This window comes from Kogia breviceps, chromosome 14, assembly GCF_026419965.1.
Source record: "Kogia breviceps isolate mKogBre1 chromosome 14, mKogBre1 haplotype 1, whole genome shotgun sequence".
Lineage (NCBI taxonomy): Eukaryota > Metazoa > Chordata > Mammalia > Artiodactyla > Physeteridae > Kogia > Kogia breviceps.
Window position 1 is genome coordinate 54,426,756 of NC_081323.1, and position 24,359 is coordinate 54,451,114.

Sequence of the window (24,359 nt, forward strand, 5' to 3'; positions counted from 1 at the left end):
GGGGTGTGTGTTTCCAGGTCCCCAGCCAGCTGCTGTGGGAGGCAGTCTGGGCTTCCAGCGTCCCCAGCGGGCTTCCAGACAGCTGGCTGCAACTGGCTCCCACGACCCCCCAGCCACCCCTTCCCCCCAGCACTCAGCCCAGATGGTCACGTCCCCATCCTGGCCTCCCAGGCAGCCCTGTTCCAGACACATGTGAGCACCGGTGCAAACACAGCTCATGCTTTCCAGCATGCTGCCTCCCACCCCTCGGGGTAGAAATCAGCCAGACCCTAACTACAAACAGCCCCCAAACTTTATTATAAACAGGCTATGGCTCCCCAGCAAAGGCACAAAGAGGCCAGAGTGGTGCCGGGCAGAGGCCCCAGGCCCTCAGAGTCCGTGTGCAGCTGGGCACAGGGCCTGGTTAAGGCAGGCCTGGCAGCGCGGGCGGAGGGGCAGGCAAGTCTGCTGGCCAAAGCCCACCAGCAGTCCATTGATCTCACTCCACAGCTCCCTGTGAGGGTGGAAGCCATCAGTGTGGAGGGAGGGTGAGAGGGAGGGGAGCCCGCCCTGCCCCACCCCCACCCTGCACACCTGGGCAGCCACTCCTCCAGTGCCCTGCGGGTCTCCTCCGGGGACTTGGTTGCCTTCTTGGTCCATCTGAGTCGGTTTACAATTCTGTGCACGTGTGTGTCCACTGCTGCTTGGAGACGGGACAGGGTGAACACAGGGCAGGCTCACGGGGCCAGACTGCCCCATCCCTGCCACAGCTCCCAGTGCGGGTTGGTGGGGGGCTGAGTCTGAAGCCTGAGTCCCCCTGCACACCTCCCCAACCTCCGCCTGCTTCTGAGGAGGACCCAGAACTGCGCAGGCCTGAGAGAGACTCATGGGCCATCCCTGCTGCTAGGCAGGGGCTGGAGCCAGATCCAGGGGACTTGGTCCTTTTTCCTGGGGTGCAGGCAGCAGTGCCTCCTGGCCCAGGCACCGGCCATGGGTGCCAGGCTGGGTGGCAGCAGCTTGACCTAGTGGGCTGGCATGAAGTCACTGCCCGCAGAGCCAGCACCTGCCACTGCACCATCAGGGATGGAGCGGGGAGCACGGCCAAGCCAGGTGCAGCTGTCGTGCACCCAGCCAGAGCCCCAGCTCCCCCTGGCTGGCCACCCTGGGGCTTGGCCTGGGCACCTGCTCACCGAGGCCCCCTCCCCTAGCCAGATGCAGCCCCTGCCTTCTCCTCCTATCATGTCTGCCGAAGAGAAAGCGAGTTCCTGCACTGGCCCACTTCCCCTGCTGCTGGCTGCCTGGAAAAAGGCTCGGGCCTGCCCCAAACAACGATAACGGGGGCACGGGGAGAGTAGTAGATGGAGAAGCCACACCCTTGGGTCACCACCAAGCCTCAGTTTCTTTCTCTGTAACATGTAGGTGACTGTGCCCTTAAGTTACCCAGAAGCCCAGCCCAGGGCCACACCACACTTGTGGGCCGGTCCAGGAGGGCTCTGCACACCTGTGCCTCTAATGGGAGCAACTACTTCCCCTGCTTTGTGGCCCAGCTCAGAGAAGCCAAGTGCCTTGCCCAGGGTCACCCAGCTGGGAGGGCAGAGCTGGGATTGGCTGCTGTATCCCATGGCTCTGGCTCTCTCCTCGAGGGGGCTTCTTCTCTCAGGAAACCCCCTGGGAAGTGGGGCCCACCCTCCCTAGGATCTCCCTGCAGGTGGCCTGGCCCACAGACAACCAGATAGGGCAGCATTCCCACACTCCTTCCTGCTGCAACCAGCTGCGGGAGGGGGCCCTTCCCCCACAGACCTGCCAGACCACTCCTAGACACGGGCAGCCGAGGACAGCCGCCCAGATAAGCTCAAGTATCTGCTGAGAGGCTGGCAGCCGCAGGAGCCCAGTGAGGGAGGCTCTGCCCTGGCCCCGCCTGGCCGGGCTCCCGCTTTTCAGGGCTTCTGGGCTCCAACATCATCAGGTAGCTAGAGCCCTCCTCCTCTGGCGGGCACTGCAGGGAAGGGGTCCCTACCCCAGGAGGCAGGCTTCACAAGCCTTGGAAGCCCTGGGGGGATCCCCACCACCTCTCCTGGCTCCTCTGCATGAGTCCCTGAGAAGCACCACGGTGGGAGCACACAAGCAGGTCATGGGTCAAGCCCTGGTTTCCGGGCTGGCTGGGCCTGTAGTGTACAGCCTTAGAAGCCCCCGCTCGCTGGGCAAAGATCTGAGGAAGCAGTCCCACCCCGACCCAGGGGTCTGTCTCCACTCGGAGCTCCTCCAGTGCCAGAATGCAACACAAGGACCCAGGATAGGGATTCCAGGAAGGGTCCCCCCAGCCGCTTCCTCCTCCCCCGGGGTCCCAATGTCTGCACTGCACCTGCCCCCTCTGCCCATGCTCATTCCAGAGCCTTGTGCTCTGGCCCTCTTCCCCAGCTCACGGCTTTGCACATGCTGTTCCTTCTGCCTGCAATACACTTCCTCCTCTTGGCCTGGCCAGTCCACCTCACCCTTCAGCTCTTGGCTGAATTATCACCTCCTCAGGAAGTCCTCCCAAATGCCCCAGACCAGGCCAACTCCAAAGGTGCCCTGCATGCCCCCATCAGTGTTTCTACCCCAGTGTCTCTCTCTCTCATGCAGCACAGACCCGAGTCCATCTAGGGCCTCTCCCAGAGGCCAGCATGCTATAGGAGCTCCTCAGCAAACAGGAACTCCTCCTGCTAGTACCCATCTCTGGGTGGGGTGGGCCTAGCTCTGGGCTGGGAACACCTTTCTGACCCTTCAGGCTGAGTTGCGAATGAGGAGACCTGAGCTGGGGTCACTGGTCACAAGGATGTGGGGAACCTCAATGGCAGCCAGCAAGTCTGGAGCCGGCCACTGCTGCCTTGTGGGCGTATGCCACTCACCAATGCCTGACACAGTGCCCCAGGCCACTGCCATGGCCAAGTGCGCCATCTTGGGCCCGATGCCTGGCAGTGCCACCAGCTCTGCCAAGGAGGCTGGGATGTCCCCATCATAGCGCTGCTGCAGGATAGCACTGGTCTGCTTGATGTACTTCACCTTGTTCTGAAAGATTGTGGGAGGTCAGGACTATAGCCCGACCTGGGAAGACGAGGCCCAGAAGAAACCCACAGGTGCCCAGAGCTACCGTCAGCTGTCCAGGACACACTCAGAAGCACCTGTTTGCCTCTGTCCCCCCAGGAGGTGGGAACAAGCCAAGGGCAGGAGAGCCCAAGGAAGGCCCAATGCAGGCCTAGACCCTGCCTCCCACTTGCCTGGGGCCAATGACAAGTGCATGGGGTCCGGCTTGAGTCTCCCTGCCCCATCATTCCCTACCAGAGACTAGGCTGGCTAAGCAGGACCAGCTAAGCCAAAAGATGGGCTCAACAGCACCTGGGCCTTCAGGAAGGAAGGCTGGAGCCTGGGGCTCCCCCACCAGCCGCCAGGCCAGCCGGGCGGTTCCCATCCTGTGCCTGAGTGGACAGGGCTATTTAAAACCCATTTGATGAACTGCAGCCCATGCCAGTGCCAAGGGGAAGTAGCCCCACCCACCCGGCTGCCTTCAACAGACCCGCCCACCCACCACCCTGTACTCTGTGGCCTGTTGGGACTCCAGAGGGGAGGGGTTGTGCACTCCAGGGAAGCTTGGAGTAAACAAAGGGATAGATGGGTGGGCAGCCTTAGTGAGGAAGAGAAGGGCCAGGCGTCTGGGAAGGGAGGCGGAGGAAGGAAGGGGTGGGCTGCAAACAGGAAAGGCCAAGGAGCTCCAGCGCCTGGACTTGAGGCCCCATGGCCAGGCCCCCTGTGGGCTGGTCAGGGCAGCAGGGGCGGGGTGGTGCTCCAGTGGGAACTCATAGCCAGGCCCCCATGGCCAGGGATGCCCACCCTGGCCTCCCACACCCCACAGCCCACTCAGTCTGATATATTTCACAGGCCAGTGGCACCCCCAGCCCCACTTGCCACGGGCTGGGCTCACCCTCCAGAAGCCCACAGGATAGATGAGTGTGCCCAGCGTGCTGTCATCCATCTGCAGGATGCTGTCCACCGTCAGGCCCCGGGCTCGCAGCCGCTGCATGGCGCCTGCTGTCACCTGGTCCTTGGTCTGGCTGGAGAGCATCAGTGACAGCAGCACCTGGTACCTCCGCACCTGCTTGCACAGTGACAGGCACCTGGGTGGGGGCGGGTCCTGGGTGCTGAGCCCAGCCAAGCCCTTTACTCATCTGCACATGTCACCCCAGGCAGTATATGGGATATCTGCCTCCTATCCACCCGGGTCAAGGGTGTGTGTGTGGTTTATTTCCACTTAAGTGGAAAATAACAGCACCTGCTTTGCAAGATCACTGTGAGGCTTAAAGAATTATTACTGCACTCAGAATTGCACCCGGCACAATGTCAGTGCTCAACAGCCCTTGGTTGCTCTTGTTATCGTTATTGCTTTGCAAAGAATGCTGCTGCCCACTTTACAGACAAGCAAACTGAGGCCCATCACTGGGTAGCAGAGTTGGGATGGAATCAGGTTAGTCTTAGGACCAGGCTCTGGGCCAGTGAAGTGTAAGGAACTCCCTCTCTTTCTCAGCAAACGTTACTGAACACCCATGATGTGCCAGCTGTCCCCTGCTAAAGGCCTGAAAGGAAGCAAGTGTCTTGTTCAGAAGGGGGTCACTGGCAGATGGGTGCCTGCCTACCTTCGGGGGTGCACTGAGGTCATAGCAGTGCTCAGCCCCCAGCTGGTCCACGGGCGCGTCCTTTCCACTCCTCATGGTCCGGATGTTCTCTAGCTGCTGCCGCCAGTCCTGAGGCTCCCAGGCTGGTGACTGGAGATGCTCGGCCCCCTCTCCTTTCTCACCTTCTGAGGCCTCGTAGGCCACATTCAGTCTTTGACCTTTCCGCTGACGCTTCACAGGGCTGTAGCTTTTCCTACCTTCTGTAAAAAGTACCACTTGGTCCCTTCAGTGAGGGCTACAGGTAAGGAAAAGGTGTGGGTGCTGCCCTACCTGCTATCTCATCCTACATCATTTATTCAACAACCACCCATCACCTACTACAACTGCGGGTGCTCTGGCCTCTGCAGCATGTGCTCCGGGCCAGGTCAGCCTTCCTCATGCCGTTGGCCCTCTGACCAAATCCACTTTAGCACATGACGACACTAAGTAACAGCCTCCACCATTGTGCCCCCAATCTAGTCTCAACACTGTCAGAGAGAACTTTCTAAAATCTAAATTGAGGGGCTTCCCTGCTGGCGCAGTGATTGAGAATCTGCCTGCCGATGCAGGGGACACGGGTTCGAGCCCTGGTCTGGGAAGATCCCACATGCCGTGGGCCCATGAGCCACAACTACCGAGCCTGTGTGTCTGGAGCCTGTGCTCCACAACAAGAATGGCCATGATAGTGAGAGGCCCACACACCGTGATGAAGAGTGGCCCCCGCTTTCCGCAACAGGAGAAAGCCCTCCCACAGAAACAAAGACCCAACACAGCCAAAGATAAATAAATAAATAAATAATAATTAAAAATGAATATCTGCTTAAAAAAAATCTGAATTGAGTTGTGTCACTTCCTGTTCAAAACTCCTAACTCTGTCCTGGCATCAGAGCTCCTGCCTACCTGGCTGGCATTATCACGTGCCTGTCCCCCCCCAGCCATGCTTCTGCCCAGTGTGTCATCTTGTCTGGACTACCCCTAGGGTCTTTGAGTGTCTGTGGGAATCCTCCTCTGGACAATCCTGCAGACTTCCAGGCAGGACAAGTGGCAGGGGCCCTGTCGTTCTCACCCACTGCTGAATCTCAAATTAGGTCCTTAATAAGGACGTTATGTAGATCCCTAATAACGACGTAAACGTAAGGAAAGCCACGCCGTTTCCCATTTTCTCTCAGAGGCACCCTCTAGCAGCAGCGGGAGAAAACTTCTGGCTGGGAGAGTCCTTGGCATCGGGCCTCTGAGCTGGAAGCAGCTATGAGGACAGGGCCGGTTTGCCTCGCAATCAGCCTGGCACAAGTGGAGTACCCTAGGGCATGCTAGTGGGACAGGGAGAACTTTCTTGAACAGGACGAAGGTGGGGGAGGTGGGAAAGCCTGAACCCAGCCGGTCTCCTGGGAAAGAGCTTAGGGCGGGAACTCAGGGCCCCAGACCCCAGTCTCCTGCAGGCCCCCACCCCGCCTCTCTTCGCCCTACCTGCAGCCGCCTCTTCTCTCCGGAGCGGCGCGGGCTTCTCCCTACTTCCCTGCTGACCTGCCCCGGGTCCCCGGCTTCGGCTGCGGGTCACCATCCTCACGCCCACCGCATTCATGCTGGATTCCTGCGGACTACACATCCCGGCGGCCCCCGGGACCCATCACGTGACTAACACTCGCCCAGCCTTTCCTCCAGAGGGCGGCCCTCGGCGCCCTCCTGCTGCCGGAAGTGCAGGACGCGCTTCCGGCGGCGGCTTGTGGCCTGTGGTGTGCTCGGTTCTTGGCTCCGGGACTGCTCTGCGCGCTGCGGGCGCGGGGAGTGGTAAGTGGCTCGAGGAGTCCTGACCGCCGACTCCGACGAGGCAGCGGGGAAGGCTGCCTCTCCAGGCCTGCTCGGCACTGAGGCCGTGGGGGCGGACCCCCGCAGTGTCAGGCCCGGCTCTCGGGCGCGCCCACCGCAGCCTGATTCTGGAGCTCCAAGCATTCCTTGGTTTTTATTCATGGCGGGTGCGAGAGGGTCCTTGCCCCCAGCGTCCCCCGACAGTCCTCCTCCACACGGGGAGAAGAGAGATGGCAAACGTCAGGGCTCCCTGGACCCGCGGCGGCCGCCCCCGGCCCCAGTTCCTCTCCCTCACTCCATACACTGAGGCGGGCGGACGGCCTGGCATTTTCCGGGTTTATTTCTGGCCGGGACCGCGTCTGGCTGTGGTGGAATTCTCTCGGGGGCTGTGGGAGTGAAGAAAGGTCGTGCCCACCGGAGACCTAGGGTTCGCGGGCGGGCGGCGGTCCGCGGCGGGGCAGGTGGGTGGAGCCGTCCCTGAGATCTCTGTCTCATTGTCGGCACAGAGGAGTCCTCTGATGCGTCCCTGCCCAGCATGGCCAAGCCAGCAAGCAAAGATTCAGGCTTGAAGGAGAAGTTCAAGATTCTACTGGGACTGGGAACTCCAAGGCCAAATCCCAGGTCTGCAGAGGGCAAACAGACGGAGTTTATCATTACGGCGGAAATCCTGAGAGTGAGTGAGCTGCCTGGGTCTTCTCTGCTAGCTTAGTGGGAGGTGCAGGGAAGGCTGAGTTTGGTCTGTCACCAGGTTCTGTGCAACATGGGATGCTGGTGACTGTCTGTGGGGCTGCTGTCCCCAGTACCATGGTGACATATGTGCCTTTTCTCTGGAAATTCAGGAAGTCAGGATCTTGGCGACTTGGTCCAGCACACCTGAGTTAGTATTCAGATGTTGATGCAAGAAAACCTATTTTACTAGACGACCTAAAGGCCATGGTCTCCACAGGTGATTAGGGTTATGGCCAGGGGTAACTGGTAATGTGTGAGTTCCTGGGAGAAGTAAGGCTTCACTTTTTTGTCTATGTTGGAATCTCACAGACGTGCCTACTCAGTGCTTTACCCATAAATAATGTTGAATGTTTGCACTTGTAAAGTTTCCCATTCAGAAACAACCAAAATGCTCATCAACTGGTGAAGGTTTAAACAAAATGTGATGCCTTCATACGATGGAGTAGTATTTGCCAAAAAGAGGAGTGAAGCACTGATAACATGCAACAGCATGGATGAACCTTGAAAACATTATACTAGGTGAAAGAAGCCAATCACAAAAGCCCACATAACGTATGATTCCATATATATGAAATGTCCAGAATAAGCAAATCCATCGAGACAAAGTAGATTAGCCTTTGCCAGGGCCTGGGGGGAGGAGGGAATGGGGAGTGAAGCTTCTTTTTAAGGTTATGAAAATGTTCTGGAATTCGTGGACCTGGTTGCAAGCACTGTGAGTATGGTAAAAACTGGATTATACAGCTTAAAGTCATTACAGTGGTGAATTTTATCATATGTGAATTTTATTTCAATAAAAAAGTGCAGCTATGGAAGAAAAATTGTTCTTACTCCCCTAAGGTGGACTAGTCAACTCTGGTGATTCTTGGTTTCAGAAGGTTCTGCTGTGGGTCTCCAGCATGGGAAAGGCAGGGCAGTTCCTAGAGTGCTCTGTGATTGGCAGGTAAGGAGACCTGGTGTCTGAGCACTGGTCTTTCCTTCTTTCATCTCTCCAGGAGCTGAGTGTTGAATGTGGCCTCAACAATCGCATCCGGGTGATAGGGCAGATCTGTGAGGTTGCCAAAACGAAGAAATTTGAAGAGGTGGGTGTGTCTCGGTTGGGTGCCTGGAGAGATTCATGTGAGCTGCATTAAAGCCTGATTTGGCTCTTTTTAGGAGCAGAGTTGACAGCTGACTTCACTAATGAACTGATATGCACCATTTGAGGGAAATTTAGTCTTCATCTTAGCGGTGAGGAGGCTTCTGGAAATGTCCTGAGCATAACCCTGAGAGGCCAGTCACATGTGGAGGTGGGGAGCAAGGGGATTAGGCTCTTTTAGAAGATCCAAAAGCGGTTTTGTGGTGGCTTACAGAACCGCACGCTCACTTGTCCTCTCATGTTACAGATTCGCAGGAAGGAAAAATAGGGGAATGTCAGGAGAGCATGTGGTTTCACTGAGAACAAGCCCAGGCACACCAGTCTCTGTCTTTCTGGGAGAGATTTGGGTGGTATTAAGCAGCCTCACAGACGTAGGAGTATTTGTTTTGGGCAAATACTTCTAGGCTGTCTCCTGATGTCCTGTGGACGGAGTGAGAAGCTGCCTGCCGTTAGAGTTCCTCAAGGGCTCTGCTCTCGCCTCAACCCACTTTTGTGTGAGTGACACAGGAGGAAACATGGGTCTCATACCTGGCGGGTTCAGATTTGCTCAGGGGGAGAGGGACCACTACGTCCTCTGCAGGTCATCTGAAACGTGCAGGCTGCACATGACCAGGGATAAATGTGAGGATAGGCATCTATGTTCTTAAAGTTGTCTGTGTACAATAAGTACAGAAAGGGGAGCCATGTCAGAGCTGCCATCAAGTGAATAGACAGATAGGCCTAAGAGGCTGGAGTAGTCCACGGCTCAGTGTCTGTGTGCTCTTGTGGCTTAGGTTGCATCAATAGGAGTATTGTGAATGGAACAAAGGAAGTAAAACTTCCAGTGTATTCCAGCGTATGACCGAATAATGTTGGTCAGACAACACTGAAAAGACATTTTAGTTCTCTTAAGAGGAGTGAGCCCGGGGAAAGGGTGAGTGGTCTGGAAACTCTGGCTGGAGGGAGTCAGGGATGGTTAACGTGGAACAGGGAAGCTGACACAAGAGAGACTGATTCTGGGAGCTGAGGGGAAAGCACCCAGCAGCTCCCTCGTGGGCTGGGTGGACTTAGGAGGCAGATTCCAGAAGCCTGGACAGAGTTCTTAGCAAGTCAAGCCAGGCAGCAGAGGCAGGGTTGGGGTGGGGTATTGAGTGGCCCGAAGCTGGTTTGTTTACACAGGGGAGATCCAGAGCATGGAATTTCTGGGTCAGGCTGCAGGCCCGGGCACCGCTGTGGTACTTCTGGTTCTGAGACTCTTCCAGTGGCTTTTCCCATGGAGCTTGAGCAAGCTCTCAGAGACTCCTTGCTGATCTCTGGGGGCAGCCAGGACAGCCTCCCTGGCCTTCCTGCTTTCCTCCCTCCCCTCAGACCATGGCCTGGTGAGGGTTAAAGGGACCTGTGAGGGTTCAAAGTAGCTTGGAGCTGTTCCCCTTGTCAGGCTCGTGGTTGCTGTGGTCTGTGACAGGTGCATGAGAGCTTTAGAGGAGTGAGTTCTAAGTAAAAAGACCATGTTGTTCTGCTCTGTCCTTTGCCCATGGAACTGTCCCTCAAGTTGAGGGGCCAGCACACCAATCCCTGTCCCTTCTTTGCCGGGCAGCACGCGGTGGAAGCACTCTGGAAGGCCGTCTCGGACTTGCTGCAGCCAGAGCGGCCGCCAGAGGCCCGGCACGCGGTGCTGGCTCTGCTGAAGGCCATCGTGCAGGGACAGGTAAGGGTGGCCGCTCTGTGCCTGGGGGGAGCTGGGGCGGGCCACGTGCTGACTGCTCCCGCGAGCCATGCTTAGACCCTCGTCTTTGGCAAGAGCACCAGGCACAGGTTTGCTGGTTCCCAGGGGACCTGCAGCTGGACTGCCCGAGTGGGTGTGCTGGTGTCACCTCTAGTATCTGCGTGACCCTGGGCAAGTCACTGGAGCCCCCGAGCCTCCACTTCCTCTCCTCTAAAGTGGTGATGCTTGTCATTCCCTTTTTTCTGGGACGTTTTGGGGAGTAAATGAGGCAGTTCACCCAAAATGATGAGAATGGCTCCTTGCACGAGTGAGCTGTTGTTTTCTTGCTCTCACTGACCTCCTGCCCCTCACTGTGGGCTCCTGCCCTTTGCTCACCGTACTCCTGCCATGGTGGAACACCCAGGCCACCTCTCGCCATTCCTGCTTGGAAGGCTTTCTCTCCTCCTGGCCTGTTATGCCTTCACACCCCACTGCTCAGAGAAGTCCCCACTCTTAGCTTGGTTAGGTGGCTATCACCCTCGAGGGTGGGTGCATTGGCTCCTGCTGTGTGCCCAGACCTGGGTGCGTAGTAGGTGCTCCACACACACACTGGTCAAATGATGACCAATGCGCCTGATCCCCTACCCAGTTAGTCCCTCACAGCCACTTCCTCGGGGAGGGAGAAAGGGCCCCAGGGTTGGGAGTCTTGGAGCCCACGGCACTTCTTGGACTTCTCACAGCTGCTTGGGAAACCCAGGGGGATCCTGGCGGGACTGCTGACCCGATGGTTTTGTCTTCAGGGGGACCGCTTGGGCGTTCTCAGGGCCCTCTTCTTTAAGGTCATCAAGGATTACCCCTCTAACGAAGACCTCCACGAGAGACTGGAAGTTTTCAAGGCCCTCACGGACAATGGGAGACACATCACCTACTTGGAAGAAGAGCTGGGTGGGTGCCACTTTGGGTGTGACGTTTCTCTGGCCTTGGTGATCAAATTTAATATGGGATGCAGGAAGGCTTGTTGGGCCCAGAGGGAGTGCTGCAGTTCACAGGGGTGGCCTACAGAGGGCGCTGCAACACACTGGTCTGCTTATCTGTGTGCAACCAGGATCAGCCGCCCAAATCTCCCCAGGAGCTTGTTAAAAATGCAGAGTCTGGGCTTTACTCCAGACAGGCTGGCTCTGAATCCCTGGAGAGTGGGGCCTAGATGTGCCTTTTAGGCAGGCAGGAGGTGGTCTGCGTTTTGCTGTTGGGAGAGCGTGCTGCTGACCCAGGCCTCAGGTTGGGTCTTATCCAGAGTGCCCTGAGGTTTTGAGGGGGCTGGGGCTGCCTCGCTGCGTCTTCCTCCTTGCCCTTTTCATGCCCGGTCTGGCCTCCTAGCCCTTCCCTTTGGTGGCCATCCTCCCTGTCATCCTTATGGTGTGAGGTTTCCATGAGTCTTGAGATTTCATGTCACTGCTGTGGGGAGAAGAGGAAGGCAGAGGAAGAAGTAAATCTGACTTGGGCCTTGCTGTTCTGTCAGAAATGGGCCTCAGCCGTTGGTCCACCTCCAGAACAGGTGCTGACAGTGAGAATGTGGTTAGCTTTTCTGTCCATGTTTATGTTTCTGGCAACCAAGCATTGCTTGTGTCTCCTTTGAGAGATTCTCTGTGGGGATGGGGGCCTCCTAGACACTTGCCCCGTGTTTGCACCCCCAGCATTGGGGTCAGGGGTCTGAGCATCAAATGCGCAAACGCTGCCCCTGCCTCAGCTCACACCCCTTCATGCATCCTGGGAGCTGGTGAATTCCAGAGTCCATGACATGCTGACCTGCTCGGGCTCCAGCTGAGCCTCCATAGGCCTCGTGCTGGCCTGCCTTTCATTCCGTGGGGACAAATGATGCTGTTTCCAGCAGTGAATGTGATGGGGACTCATTTTCCTGGGGAGGAGGTGAGTAGGAAGGACATTGCTCTCCTCTTTTTCTCCCCTAGCTGAGTTTGTCCTGCAGTGGATGGACATCGGCCTGTCCTCAGAATTTCTTCTGGTGCTTGTGAACTTGATCAAATTCAACAGCTGTTACCTCGATGAATATATCGCATCCATGGTCCAGTAAGAAAAACATGTGATCAGTAACATGCACTGATCACAGTGCTGCTGTCTTGTTTCTGCAGTTTAGCTCTATAGAATGAATAAAGCTGTTAAAACCATCAAATAAATGGAGAAGTTGGAAGTGGCCAAAGCCACCTTCCACATAATGTTTGTAGCAGATGTGTGATATTATCTGATGTTTTGTTTACTGTTACTTGTCATTTGTTCGAAACACTATGAAACCCTGTGGGCAGAGGCTTGGTCTTGGTGCTCTACACTCAGCGCTGAGCAGTGGTTGGGTGAGGGGAGCCCTGAGGGAGGATGATCCACTTTTTTTAACTGACTTTGTAGAGGAACCAGGAAGTAAAACGGAGCCACCCAGCCTCTGGGAAGTGTTCTCTCAGCTGACATTGTGTTTCCTCCCACAGCATGATCTGCCTGCTGTGCGTCCAGACCGTGTCCTCCGTGGACATAGAGGTCAGTAGCTGCCCCCGTCCAGGGACAGTCCCTTTCACTGTCCTTCTGGGCAGGCTGGATGGCGTAGCAACTGAGACCTCAGGCCCTGGGGTCAAGCCCTGTGCTGCCCCTCACTGGCTGTGTGGCCTTGGGCAAGCTGCTTGACCTCTCTGAGCCTCAGGACTCTCTTCTGTAAGTAAGGGCGGTTGGATGACATCTGTTGTGGGGTCATAGTTCATGATGGGATAACCCACTGTGACTGGGATGTAAAAGTGCCTCCCAGATGCTTGCTCACTCTCTGGTTCCCAGGAAGACTGCTTTGACGGAGGGGAGGGGCAGTCATTGCTGACCAAAGGATGGTCAGTGGAGGAAGCTGGGGGTGTCACTTCCCTGTGAGCAGGAGGCAGGGCTGGCCTGACTCTTTTTCCGCCCCACCAGGTCTCTCTGCAGGTGCTGGACGCCGTGGTCTGCTACAACTGCCTGCCGGCCGAGAGCCTTCCCCTGTTCATTGTCACCCTCTGCCGCACCATCAATGTCAAGGAGCTCTGTGAGCCTTGCTGGAAGGTAGAGGTTTAAACTCTCATCCTGCAGAGTTCTTGCCCGGATTAAGTGATAAGCCAGGCTTATGGACAGGACAAGGGCCATCTTGTCCTCAATGAATAGCCGTCTTATTCTCGGAGCGGCCAGACAATGGCCTGTTGAGGGGAAGCCAGTGGCATTTTCCCAGTGGCTGAGCTGAGGTCAGGGTTTTGGTGGCATTTTGAGAACTCAGCTGCCCCTGTTCGGGAGGAGATGGTGGAGAGCAGCTGGACGTGGAGGGCTTCAGAGTGGTGGCCGTGTGAGGCCCCGGGTTCGTGTTTGTCAGTCTAATGACGGTGCGTCTTGCTTCCCAGCTGATGCGCAATCTCCTGGGCACCCACCTGGGCCACAGCGCCATCTACCATATGTGCCGCATCATGGAGGACAGGCGAGTGCGGGTGGCCCAGCCGGAATGGGTGAGGGTGGCTTGGTGGCCTCAGGGCCTCCTCAAGGAGGCTCCCTTTGTGGGCCCTATGCCTTGGCACAGGCTGACGCGGAGCTTCCTGTTCTGGTGGGGTGGCTGCTCCAGAAGCGAGCCCTGATTTAGGGCTAACATCTTACGCTACTGGTCGCCTGTCCTCTCTTCCTCCTGCCAGTAAAGTCAGAACATGCAAAACTGAGCTCTCGACCTCCCTCCCACACGCGGACCTTCTCCAGTGGGGCTGTCTCACCACCCACTTGTCACGAGGCCCTGCCTCATCTCCCACAGCCAGACCGTCTCAGGTGGTGTTCCTTCTGCCCCTGAGATGGCTCGTCTGTCCACTCCTGGGCCCTCCCCCTCAGCTCTCACCTCCTCACTGCTCTCCTGCACCCACTCTTGGCCTCCTGAAGTCCATTCTTCCACACAGCAGCCACACATAGTTTTTCCAGCACAGATCTGACTGTGTCCCTTTTTGCTTGAAGCTGCACTGGCTCCTAGTGCTCTCAGGATAAAAACCAAATGGCAAGGCCTAGATGGTCCAGCCCTGTTCAGCCTGTGAGCTTCTCGTTCCCACCATGTTGCCCTTCTGCCACCCACCCAGGGCCTTTGCACATACCTTTCATCTTACTGAAATGTTCTTCCACCTGGGTTGAATTTCCCTGAGTGTCCTTGACATTGTAGTGTTGCGGTTAGATTCCCTGATCGCCCTGAGCAGGTCTGCTTTCGTATCCCATGGCTTTCCTTCTTAGCTGTAATCTGAGTTGGAACCTTGGTGTTTATTTACGTGATCCTTTGGTTCACACCTGTGTCTCCTAGGCTGTCAGCACCATGATGCTGAGGGCTGTTGAGCGGATGCGTGAATGAATCACACAGTTGCTGCTGGCCCGTGTCCCCTGCCCAGCCCACTTCCCCAGCTTTGCTTCTGCCTCATAAGTGTAGGGACCTCCGGGGAGGCTGCCAGGAGCCTGGGTAGATGCTGGGCTGGGCCCTGCTTATATCCCGTCTTCCTGGGGAATGCTTTCAGAGCCTACATGGAAGACGCCCCACTGCTGAGAGGAGCTGTGTTCTTTGTTGGCATGGCTCTCTGGGGAGCCCACCGGCTCTACTCCCTCAAGAACTCCCCAACATCTGTGTTGCCGTCATTTTATGAGGTAACTTGGCTTCTGTACCACAGTGAGCTGGCGAGGGTGGGAAAGCTCACCTCAGCCCCACCCAGTGGGGACAGGCCTGTCAGATGGGAAGTCTGCTGCAGGGGCAGAAGGTGGGGGGCGCATGGGGGGAACGTGTGCAGTCACTTGCTTTGCAAGTAGGGTTGCAATGTAAGGCCTTTGAAGGTTTTATTCTCAAGCAAATATTTTATGAATTTCATTTTCTACAAATTAGCATCAGGACTGCTCAAGATTCCCCCTGGGGATAGTGACATGCTTGCTTTTGACAGTTTCCTTGGTCAAGTGGCAAACTTGCTCTTGCTCTAGAATGAGGCCAGCGATAATAGCTTGTGTTTCCACCGTGCCTGGTGGAGTTCGGAGCACTGCGTGTTTTCATGTAGCCGTCATGGCAGCCTGGTGAGCTGAGGCAATCATACCATCCTCATCTTACCAGACAAGCAGATGAGCTGTGTCATGTCCCAGCTGCCCCTAACGGGGTCCTTCTGGCCACACCCCAACTCCTGGGCAGTGGAGGGTGTGCTCTCTGCGCGTTGCTTGCATCAGGGTAGCTTTCAGGTTCCTCTAGGCCAGGAAGCCAGGGGCCCAGAATTTGAAGTGAATGGTCTGGCTATGTCAGGCCCTTTGGAGCCAGCATAGAAAACACACTTCTGGGTTCCTGAGATACTACTTTTGTGGCCCGTGAGACGTGCATGGGAGCGAGGCATCTCATGCTAGGTTCCAAGGGCGACGTGCTGGGGCTTCCTGTGCATGAACACGAAAGGGCTGATGCTGTGTGCCCCCCGGGCCGTGTTCCAGGCCATGACCTGTCCGAACGAGGTGGTGTCCTATGAGATCGTCCTCTCCATAACCAGACTCATCAAGAAGTACCGGAGGGAGCTCCAGGCCGTGACATGGGACATCCTGCTGAAGATTGTTGAACGCCTGCTTCAGCAGCTCCAGGTGAGGTGGGCACAGGGAGAACTGAGACAGCGGACCCGTTGGCCAGAGGGCCCCTTCCTGGGGGGCGTGGACCCATGGGGGTAGCTCCCCGCCCCTCCAGGGCCCTCCCTCAGGGCTTGCTGGGCTGTGTTCTCTGATGGTTCTTGGGTGGCAACTCACCATCCACTGAAGACGGCTGTTTTTCCCAAATCCCCTCTGTCAGTTGGAGCAGGACTATGTAATAGGTGAGCAAGGGGGGTGGGGGGCAGTGTCGATCAAGATCGAGAGAGTAACACGCCAGGTGGCCTCCATGGCCTGCAAGTGGACCCTGAAGACAGTTCCCAAAGTGTCTCGAATGCTGCCCGCAGTTGGTGGAACTTTGGAGGAGGGCGTTGATTGTAGCAGGAAGTAGGATGTGCTGGTGCAGGGGCTGCAGATGAGATGAGGCCACATATAGCATGGGCTTGGGGCTGGGGTACTGGGACGGGCTCTAGGCAGCCAGGCAGGCCCGTGGGAGGAAGGACCGGAACTCAGCAGGGCCTGGGTTCTTGTCCCTCGGGTGGCTGCTGGGCCAGACCATTGTCACAACCAGCTGGTCAGGCAGTGCTTCATCTTGGAGTGATGGTCTGGGAGGCCACACCTCTGGGGCCTCCAGAAGATGCGAGAGCCTGAGGGAGGCGTGAACACACTGGTAGTGGAGGCCTGCCGTGTGGGCACAGCCAGGACTCTTTGGGCCCCACCGTTCCCCAGTGGGCAGGAATAGCACTCGTGCCCCCTGCCCAGTGGGAGGACCTGAGGGGGTGTCTGGATTCAGCTCATTTGAGCTGAGGACTCGGATGCCGAGTCCTTGAAAGGAGCTGAGATCCCTCCTGTGTAACCGTGCCTTCATGTTGCAGAGCCTGGACAGCCCAGAGCTCAGAGCCATCGTCCACGACCTGCTGACCACGGTGGAAGAGCTGTGTGATCAAAATGAGTTCCACGGCTCGCAGGAGAGATACTTTGAGCTCGTTGAGAGATGTGCAGACCAGAGGCCTGTAAGACCACCTCTCCAACACAATGGGGCCTTTGGTGCTCAGGCAAGAGGGTGGTTTACGTCAGGCTGCTGGGGGAGGGGAGGGGCTGCTCAGCTCCCAGAGGTCTGGCTGTGTGGGTCTGGAGGCAAGTTTTCCATGAGTTTGAAGTAAAATCCCTGGCAGGTTTCTGCTCCCCTGGGATTTGTGCTCCAGCAGGGAAGTCTGCCGGGCCGTCAGGAGGCTGGATGTGTGTGGGTCTGTGAGAGCACATCACAGCCTAAGCATCCATTTCCTCCCACCTGCGCGGAGGGAGGGGCCAGTTGGCTTCATGCTCAGCATATCTGCTCCCTGAAAGGCAGGCAGTCCTGGTGCCAGAAGGGCTCAGCCTGATGCAAGGCTTTTATGTGGGTTTTATTTTTTTATTTTGGCTGCGTTGGGTCTTTGTTGCTGCACGCGCGTGCTTTCTCTTGTTGTGGCGAGCGGGGGCTGCTCTTCGTCATGGCGCATGGGCTTCTCACTGCGATGGCTTCTCTTGTTGCAGAGCATGGGCTCTAGGCATGTGGGCTTCAGTAGTTGCAGCAAGTGGGCTCAGTAGGTGCGGTGCACAGGCTCTAGAGCACAGGCTCAGTAGTTGTGGCACATGGGTTTAGTAGCTCCACGGCATGTGGGATCTTCCTGGACCAGGGCTCGAACGCATGTCCCCTGCATTGGCAGGCAGATTCTTAACCACTGTGCCACCAGGGAAGTACGTTATGTGGGTTTTAAATGAATCTTCACTGCTGCCAGCAGGGCCTATATCGTGTGGGCTCCCTACCTGGGCCTCGGGGTGGCTGGTCTCTTGGGCCAGCAGCATAGGGCCATATTTATCAAAAAACCTCTGGAAGGGCAGAGCGGCTCATTCACTCCAGGTCTTTCTTCTTTTGACAGGAGTCCTCCCTCTTAAACTTAATAACCTACAGGGCTCAGTCAATCCATCCAGCAAAGGATGGCTGGATTCACAACCTGCAGTTACTGATGGAGAGATTTTTCAGGTAGGCAGCCTCTGGAGGCCAGCCTGACCCTGTGTCTGCACTGCAGGCAGGACACTGAGAGTTAGCACTTGCCTTTGCGATTCTTGAAAGTGACAATTCTCACTGAGCAGGAAAGGGTTTGTCTTCCAGAGGACAGAGTCCTCTGAGGCCTCTGTGCTTACTCCCTCCTGTGGAGTGGTCATCGAGAAAGAGGCCAGTTCTGAGGGCCAGGTTCTCTGCCCCTTTACCCCATCCTTGGTCTGGATATTGCTGAGCTGGGCCCCACGCGGGGAGGATACGGAGTCAGTCTCGCCTGACACGGGGGCGGGTGGATCTGGGGGCTGGATCCCCTGGGAAGCCATTGGAGGTTGGGCTGCTTGGGCTGGCAGAGGGTGAGGCCGGTGGCTGGTGCACCCGCCCAGCCCCAGCAGGTGTGCCCCTGCCCCCAGGAACGAATTGCGCAGCGCTGTGCGTATCAAGGTGCTGGACGTCCTGTCCTTCGTGCTGCTCATCAACAGGCAGTTCTATGAGGTATGTATCCGGTGCGAGGGTGGCCTCCACAAGCCATGCAGGGCGATGCTTGCCTGAGAGGCAGCGCGTGGCCCTTTCTGGGCACCGTACGCCTCCTGGGGTCAGCCTGGGACCTGGGGTCTGCCAGCGCCTCTCTGTGGCAGGCTTTGTTTCCTCATTCATCCCTCCCTTCCTCCCTCCCTCCCTCCCTCCCTTGGTGTCTTCTGCCAGGCCTGTGGCTGAGCGGCCAGGAGGGCATAGTCCCTGCCCTCTTGCGTGGGGACATTTTCTTTTCATTTTTGTAATCACACTCATCCTCCGGGCTCTGGGCTGATCACCAGATGCCAGGGTGGTGCCAGCCCCTACCAACCTCTCTACTGCATTTCTTGCCCTCCAGTCCATCCTTCACTAGGTTTGCAGCCAGGGCCTGTTGTTTCAGAAACGGCAGTGGCCCCTGCCCACTGGGCTGTCTTCTCCAGGAGATGCGCTCGGGCTCTGCATCTCCCCTCGCTTCCCAGCACCTTCCTCACCGAGGCCTCGCTGGAATGCCTGGTATCCCTAGGACCTGCCCACCCCTCGTACCCTTTCAGCCTTCCCTTTCCCTGCATTTCTGTCCCTTGGAATTCACTCTTTTTCAGGTCCAGCTCAGTGCTGTCTCTTTTAGGAAGCCCTCTGGGTTCTTGAATCCCTCGTGTTGGGGTCGCTCTTGTCCTGCTCTCTGCTCCTGTAGCGCTTTGTACCTGCTTCCGTGAAAGCGCTCGTCCTGCTGCCCCATTATAGTGGGCTCTGTGATGTCAGGGACGAGGTCTTTCTATCCCCAGGGCACACATGCAGAGAGCCCTCCACATGGGATCCTTCTTAATTGTGATGTTGAATGACAGAGAGGGAGCGGGGACATTCACTGCTGCATCACGTCTGAGTCTGAGCCCGTGGCCCATGCCCTGGCTGGGCCAACGTGTAGTCGTCGTCATTCTCCTGAGCCAAGGGGATGCACAGAGTGCCCTGGAAGGGGCCTGGGCCTCTCAGGCACTCGCACACCCCGCCACAGTTGTCCCAAGTCTTTAACGGTGTGTTAGGTGAGTTTTGGCCATGGCCAGTGGCTCACCTGGCTTCTCTTGTGCTTGGTGCAGGAGGAGCTGATCAACTTAGTGGTCATCTCACAGCTCTCCCACGTCCCGGAGGATAAAGACCACCAAGTCCGAAAGCTGGCCACCCAGTTGCTGGTAGATCTGGCTGAAGGCTGCCACACCCACCACTTTAATAGCCTGCTGGACATCATTGAGAAGGTGAGAGCCTCTTGGACCTGGGGCTTGGGGCATCTGGGCTGCCATTAGGACCCCTCTCTGTGGCAGAGCCCAGCGGACAGCAGTGTTCTTTGGACCCGCTGTCTCCATTCTCTGCAGGGAGACAGCCTGAGTCTCTCTGAGATGGGGTTCCCTTCTAGCAGAGATGGGGCGGTGTTGGGAGGTCTGGCTGGGCCTGTTGCTGCTTGGCACTGTCCTGCTGCTGTGCTGCCCAGGGGTCCTGGGACATGGCTCTGTGGCTTCAGGGGAGACTGGCTGGGAGTGGGGTTTGGGCACATTGTCCTTCTGCACAGCCAGCATCCTTTTAATTTCAAAATGCATTGCAGTTTCTGAACCATGTCTTGGATGAGGGGAGTGCATCTTTCCTCTTGAGAAATAAAGGAGAAAGTATTTTTTGGTAGAAAATATCAGATCTGATGGTTGCTGCCTCAGGGAGCCTAGAGTTGGGAATTTAAATAGAGATCTTTTCTCCATAGGTGATTGCCCGCTCCCTCTCTCCACCCCCTGAGCTGGAGGAAAGGGATGTGGTGGTGTACTCGGCCTCCTTGGAGGATGTGAAGACTGCAGTCCTGGGACTCCTGGTCATTCTTCAGGTGGGCCTCTGCATCTCATTGGAGTGCTGCTCTTTAGGGACACATCCCCTCGGAGACCTGGGCATTCCCTGGGGTCGCAGAGAGCAGTCTGGGTGTGATCCCAACTCCTCGTTACAGTGGGGGGACCAGGTCAGAGCCCTGACCAGGTCAGGGAAGGGTGGACAAGGCCCAGCCAGAGCCAGTCTGTGGGAAACACTCCCGACCCAGTGCCAGAACCACCCCCTCAGGTCTCCCCACAGCCACTGAGGTGGGAAGGGCTGGTGTCCATTCTGGCCCCACGGTTGTTTGGTCTGTTTTTAATAGCTTTTTTGAGATGTATCATACAGTTCGTCCATTTAGAGTATATGATTCAGTGGTTTTTGTTGTATTTATTGAGTTATGCAGCCATCATTAGAGACATTTACCCCAAAGCAGCTTCATACCCATTAGCGGTCACTCCTTATTCTCCCCTCAGCACCTCCAGCCCTTGGCAATCACTAATTCACTTTCTGTCTCTGTGAATTTGCTTATTTTGGGCATTTCATAGACATGGAATCACACAATATGTGACCTCATGTGTCTGGCATCCTTCTTTGAGCATAATGTCTTCAAGGTTCATCCATGTTGCAGCATATGTTGGTACTTCATTTCTTTATGTGGCTGAGTAATAGTTTATTGTACAGGTAGACCATATTTTGCTTATCTATTCATCAGTTGATGGACACTTGGGTCACTTCCACTTTTTGGCTGTTGTGAATCATGCTACAGTGAACACTCACACAAGTTTCTATGTGGACACGTGTTTCATTTCTCTAGGGGATCCACCTAGGGGTGGAATTGCTGAGTCAGCCAGTAACTCTGCTTAATCGTTTGAGGAATAGCCAGGCTGTTTTCCACAGGGCCTGCTCTATTTTACATTCCCAGCATCAGTGGATGAGGCTTCCATTCTCTCCATATCCTCACTCACACTCTTTATTTTCTGTTTTTTTGATTATCACCATCCTAATGGGTATGAAATGAAATCTCATTGTGGTTTTGATTCGCATTTTCCTTATGACGTTGAGCATCTTTCCATGTGCTGATGGGTCGTTTGTGTATCTTCTTTGGAGAAATGTCTGTTCAGATCTTTTGCCCATTTTTAAACTGGGTTATTTGTCTTTCTTGAGTTGTAAGGGTTCTTTCCATACCCTGGATACAGGTCCTTCATCAGTTAGACAATTTGCACACGTTCTCTGTTCCCAGTTATTCTCGCCACGTCGTGCTCGCTGTCCTGTGTGGTGGCTGTCCTCACATGCTCCCGGTCACCGCCTGGCTCCTGAGGCTTGCTGGAGCTGTGGACTTGTCCCTTTACGTCCCCAGCAGGGCAACGATCAGGCTCTTCCACTGGCTACCGCCCTCGATCACTGACTTGCAAAGCATTGTGGTGTTATCTATACTTAAGGTCACCTGCCAGTATCAGTATTGTGTAAAATGTAATATTTGAATCAATTGGTTCATAAACTACTTTGTAAAATGTTGATGGTAGAACAGTTTCCGTCGTGTTTATACGTGATGGACTTTTATCATGTGGTGTGGAAGTTTAAAGTTTGATAAAAAGTGGACGGCACCTCCTTGGTGTCTTGTCCATAGCAGCCCCTTGCTCCCTGTGCCCTGACTTGAGGGGTCGTGGGGAGCCCTGTGGCCCGGATGAACCCAGAAGCCTATACGGAGAATGAAGAAGAGATGGTCTATTGCCCTCACTTGGAAATCGAGCCCTGGCGACCTGGTGCCACAGAATCGAGGTGTTTACTACTTGAGCAAAGTCCTGGGCCAGCCTGTTTTCATTTTTCTTTTTTTGTAATTAAAAAGTAATATATACGTCCAGTTAAAACACGTGAACAGCATAAACGTAGCAAAAAGTTCGGTTCTGTCTTTTCTTCCCACCAAAATGGGGAGGCAGAGCAGCGGCTGCCCGAGTCCATGGGTGTGCTTCCTGAGATGCTTGTGCTTTGTCAAGCATGGTGTCCAACTCCCTCCCCTCTCCCTTGTGTGTTTTTTTTTTTTTTTGGTGCTAGGCAGGCCTCTCACTGTTGTGGCCTCTCCCATTGCGGAGCACAGGCTCCAAACGAGCAGGCTCAGCGGCCATGGCTCATGGTCCCAGCCGCTCCACGGCATGTGGGATCTTCCCAGACCGGGGCACGAACCCGTGTCCCCTGCATCGGCAGGCGGATTCTCAACCACTGCGCCACCAGGGAAGCCCTGTTTTTTGTTTTTTGTGGAAGGCAGGGATAATGCTTTTATGGTTTTTTTTAAAATTAATTTATTTTGGGGGCTGTGTCAGCTCTTTGTTGCGGCGCGCAGGCTTGTCTCTAGTTGTGGCGCGTGGGTTCCAGAGTGCGTAGGCTGTGTAGTTTGTGGCACACAGTCTCTCTGGTTGAGGCGCACGAGCTCAGTCGTTGTGGCACATGGGCTTAGCTGCCCTGCAGCATGTGGGATCTTAGTTTCCCAAGCAGGGATTGAACCCGCATCCCCTGCATTTACCACTGGACCACCAGGGAAGTCCCTATATTGTTTTTGAACCAAAGAGACACCACTCTGTTAATCATTTTTTTCTTTAAAAAGAATATCAATATGGGCTTCCCTGGTGGTGCAGTGGTTGAGAGTCCGCCTGCCAATGCAGGGGACACGGGTTCGTGCCTTGGTCCAGGAAGATCTTACATACCGCAGAGCGGCTAGGCCCGTGATCCATGGCTGCTGAGCCTGCGCGTCTGGAGCCTGTGCTCTGCAACGGGAGAGGCCACAACGCTGAGAGGCCCGTGTACCACAAAAAAAAAAAAAAAAAAAAAAAAGAATGTCAATAAAAAAAATAAGTAAAATAAAATTGAAAAATTCAAAATAAATAAGTAAATAAAAAGAACATCAGTGATACGTTTTTGAAGCACTGCTCTCCTCCAAGGCTCAGAGTACCACAAAGGGGACCCCTGGCTGTAGCTGAGTACCTTGGGTCCCTCCTGCCCCAGCACCACCCCTTAACCCCTGCCCCCAAAACCAGGTTGCTGGCAGCACCACGAACTCTCACACCTGGCCTCCCGTAGCCTCGCTTGTCAGGAGGTGCTCTTGACCTTGCAGAGGTGGGGGAGATGGGCTCACCGTGGGATTAATAACAGCCCCAGCAGCTAGGGGAATTATCCCCTTTATAACCCCTCAGGAAGCACACCTCCCGCCTTGCTCTGCCCCTGGTTTCTCCCGCTTTGCCTCGTGGCATCGAGAAGGTGCTCTGTTGGTGCACGTGGATCCTGTCATGTGTTGCTGTGTTGTGCGCCATTGGGCAGGTTTCTCTGATTCATTAACTGGTTCCCTGTTGATAACACAGATACGTGGCTGTTTCTGGTTTTTTTGCAGATACGTGGCTGTTTCTGGGTTTTTGCCCTCACCAAGGGTGGGCACATATGGGCGTACCCGTGGGGTAAAGCCCCAAAGTGGAGTTGGTGGCTTGAAATGTTTGTACATTTTAAAGAGTAGTGGGTGCGGCCAGTTACCTCCAAAGTGCTTGCCTGGCCTCTCCCCCTGGGCATCAAGGTGCTGACTCCCCAGCTGCAGTTTGGCCTCCTGCCCTTGCAGTGACCAGCATGCTCTCCCTGCAGACCAAGCTGTATGCCCTGCCTGCCAGCCACGCCACACGTGTGTACGAGACGCTTGTCAGCCATATCCAGCTCCACTACAAGCACACCTACACCCTGCCCATTGCCAGCAGCATCCGGCTGCAGGTATGTTCCCTGGGGCACCCAGCAGCTGCATCCGGCCTGGTGAAGGCAGTGGCTGCAGGCTGGAGGGGTCTTCAGCAGACTGTTCCCTTCTTAGCACCAGCTGTGGCTGCGTCCTCCCCAGGACCTGCTGCTTTTTCCTTTGCCTGTGGTCTGCATGCCTCTCAGTCACATGGCGGCCTGAGATGGGGGCAGAGAAAGGGAATTGCTCTGGAGCCCCAGACCCCTGGTGCCACGGAGTCTGTTAGTGACTGGCAGCGGGGGTGCAGGGCAGGGCATACTGGTTTGAGCTCCCACCATGGGAGCTGGCACCAGGATGAGCAGAGGGCGCTGGGATGGAAGCCCCGGTCCTTTTCAGAGCGTCCGCCCAATGGGGCAGCCCCCTGTCGTTTGGGGAGCCCAGTTAAATGACCCACCAATAGCTGTGGGAAGTGATAGTGTCCTGAACAGAGCTCTGCTGTCTATACCAGGGCCGTGCGATGATGCCTAGGCAGGTTCAATATGTCCACTCCCCCTGTTGCCCCGGATGTGAGAGCCTGCTGCGTTACCCAGCTTTTGTGGGAATGTCACAGCCTCCACGGG

At 55.9% G+C, this 24,359-nt stretch overlaps 2 protein-coding genes across 17 annotated transcripts in view; one reads left to right on the top strand and one right to left on the bottom strand.

Moving 5' to 3' along the window:
- Positions 1-274: 274 nt before the first annotated feature.
- On the bottom strand, positions 275-6,325 carry NTHL1 (nth like DNA glycosylase 1). The gene is made up of 6 exons (XM_059036384.2): positions 6,132-6,325; positions 4,647-4,885; positions 3,938-4,108; positions 2,868-3,027; positions 574-679; positions 275-493 (listed from the first exon to the last, which is right to left on the bottom strand). Exons 1-6 carry the CDS (start codon positions 6,268-6,270, stop codon positions 370-372), a joined length of 939 nt encoding a protein of 312 aa, XP_058892367.1. The 5' UTR covers positions 6,271-6,325; the 3' UTR covers positions 275-369.
- A 6-nt stretch (positions 6,326-6,331) lies between these two features.
- Positions 6,332-24,359, top strand: part of TSC2 (TSC complex subunit 2) — a 37,683-nt gene continuing 19,655 nt past the window's right edge. For 14 of the 16 annotated variants that reach the window (XM_059036375.2, XM_067012828.1, XM_067012826.1 and 11 more), the window contains exons 1-17: positions 6,344-6,452; positions 6,977-7,143; positions 8,192-8,278; positions 9,911-10,021; positions 10,819-10,963; positions 11,986-12,103; positions 12,511-12,559; positions 12,977-13,102; positions 13,432-13,505; positions 14,563-14,689; positions 15,503-15,646; positions 16,522-16,659; positions 17,566-17,669; positions 18,098-18,179; positions 19,289-19,444; positions 19,939-20,055; positions 23,658-23,780. In XM_059036375.2, the coding sequence (XP_058892358.1) occupies positions 7,006-7,143; positions 8,192-8,278; positions 9,911-10,021; positions 10,819-10,963; positions 11,986-12,103; positions 12,511-12,559; positions 12,977-13,102; positions 13,432-13,505; positions 14,563-14,689; positions 15,503-15,646; positions 16,522-16,659; positions 17,566-17,669; positions 18,098-18,179; positions 19,289-19,444; positions 19,939-20,055; positions 23,658-23,780 (1,839 nt within the window). In that variant the 5' untranslated portion in view covers positions 6,344-6,452; positions 6,977-7,005. Of the gene's footprint in view, positions 6,453-6,976; positions 7,144-8,191; positions 8,279-9,910; positions 10,022-10,818; positions 10,964-11,985; positions 12,104-12,510; positions 12,560-12,976; positions 13,103-13,431; positions 13,506-14,562; positions 14,690-15,502; positions 15,647-16,521; positions 16,660-17,565; positions 17,670-18,097; positions 18,180-19,288; positions 19,445-19,938; positions 20,056-23,657; positions 23,781-24,359 lie in introns of all 16 variants that reach the window. The other 2 variants (XM_059036382.2, XM_059036383.2) reach the window with 2 other exon arrangements.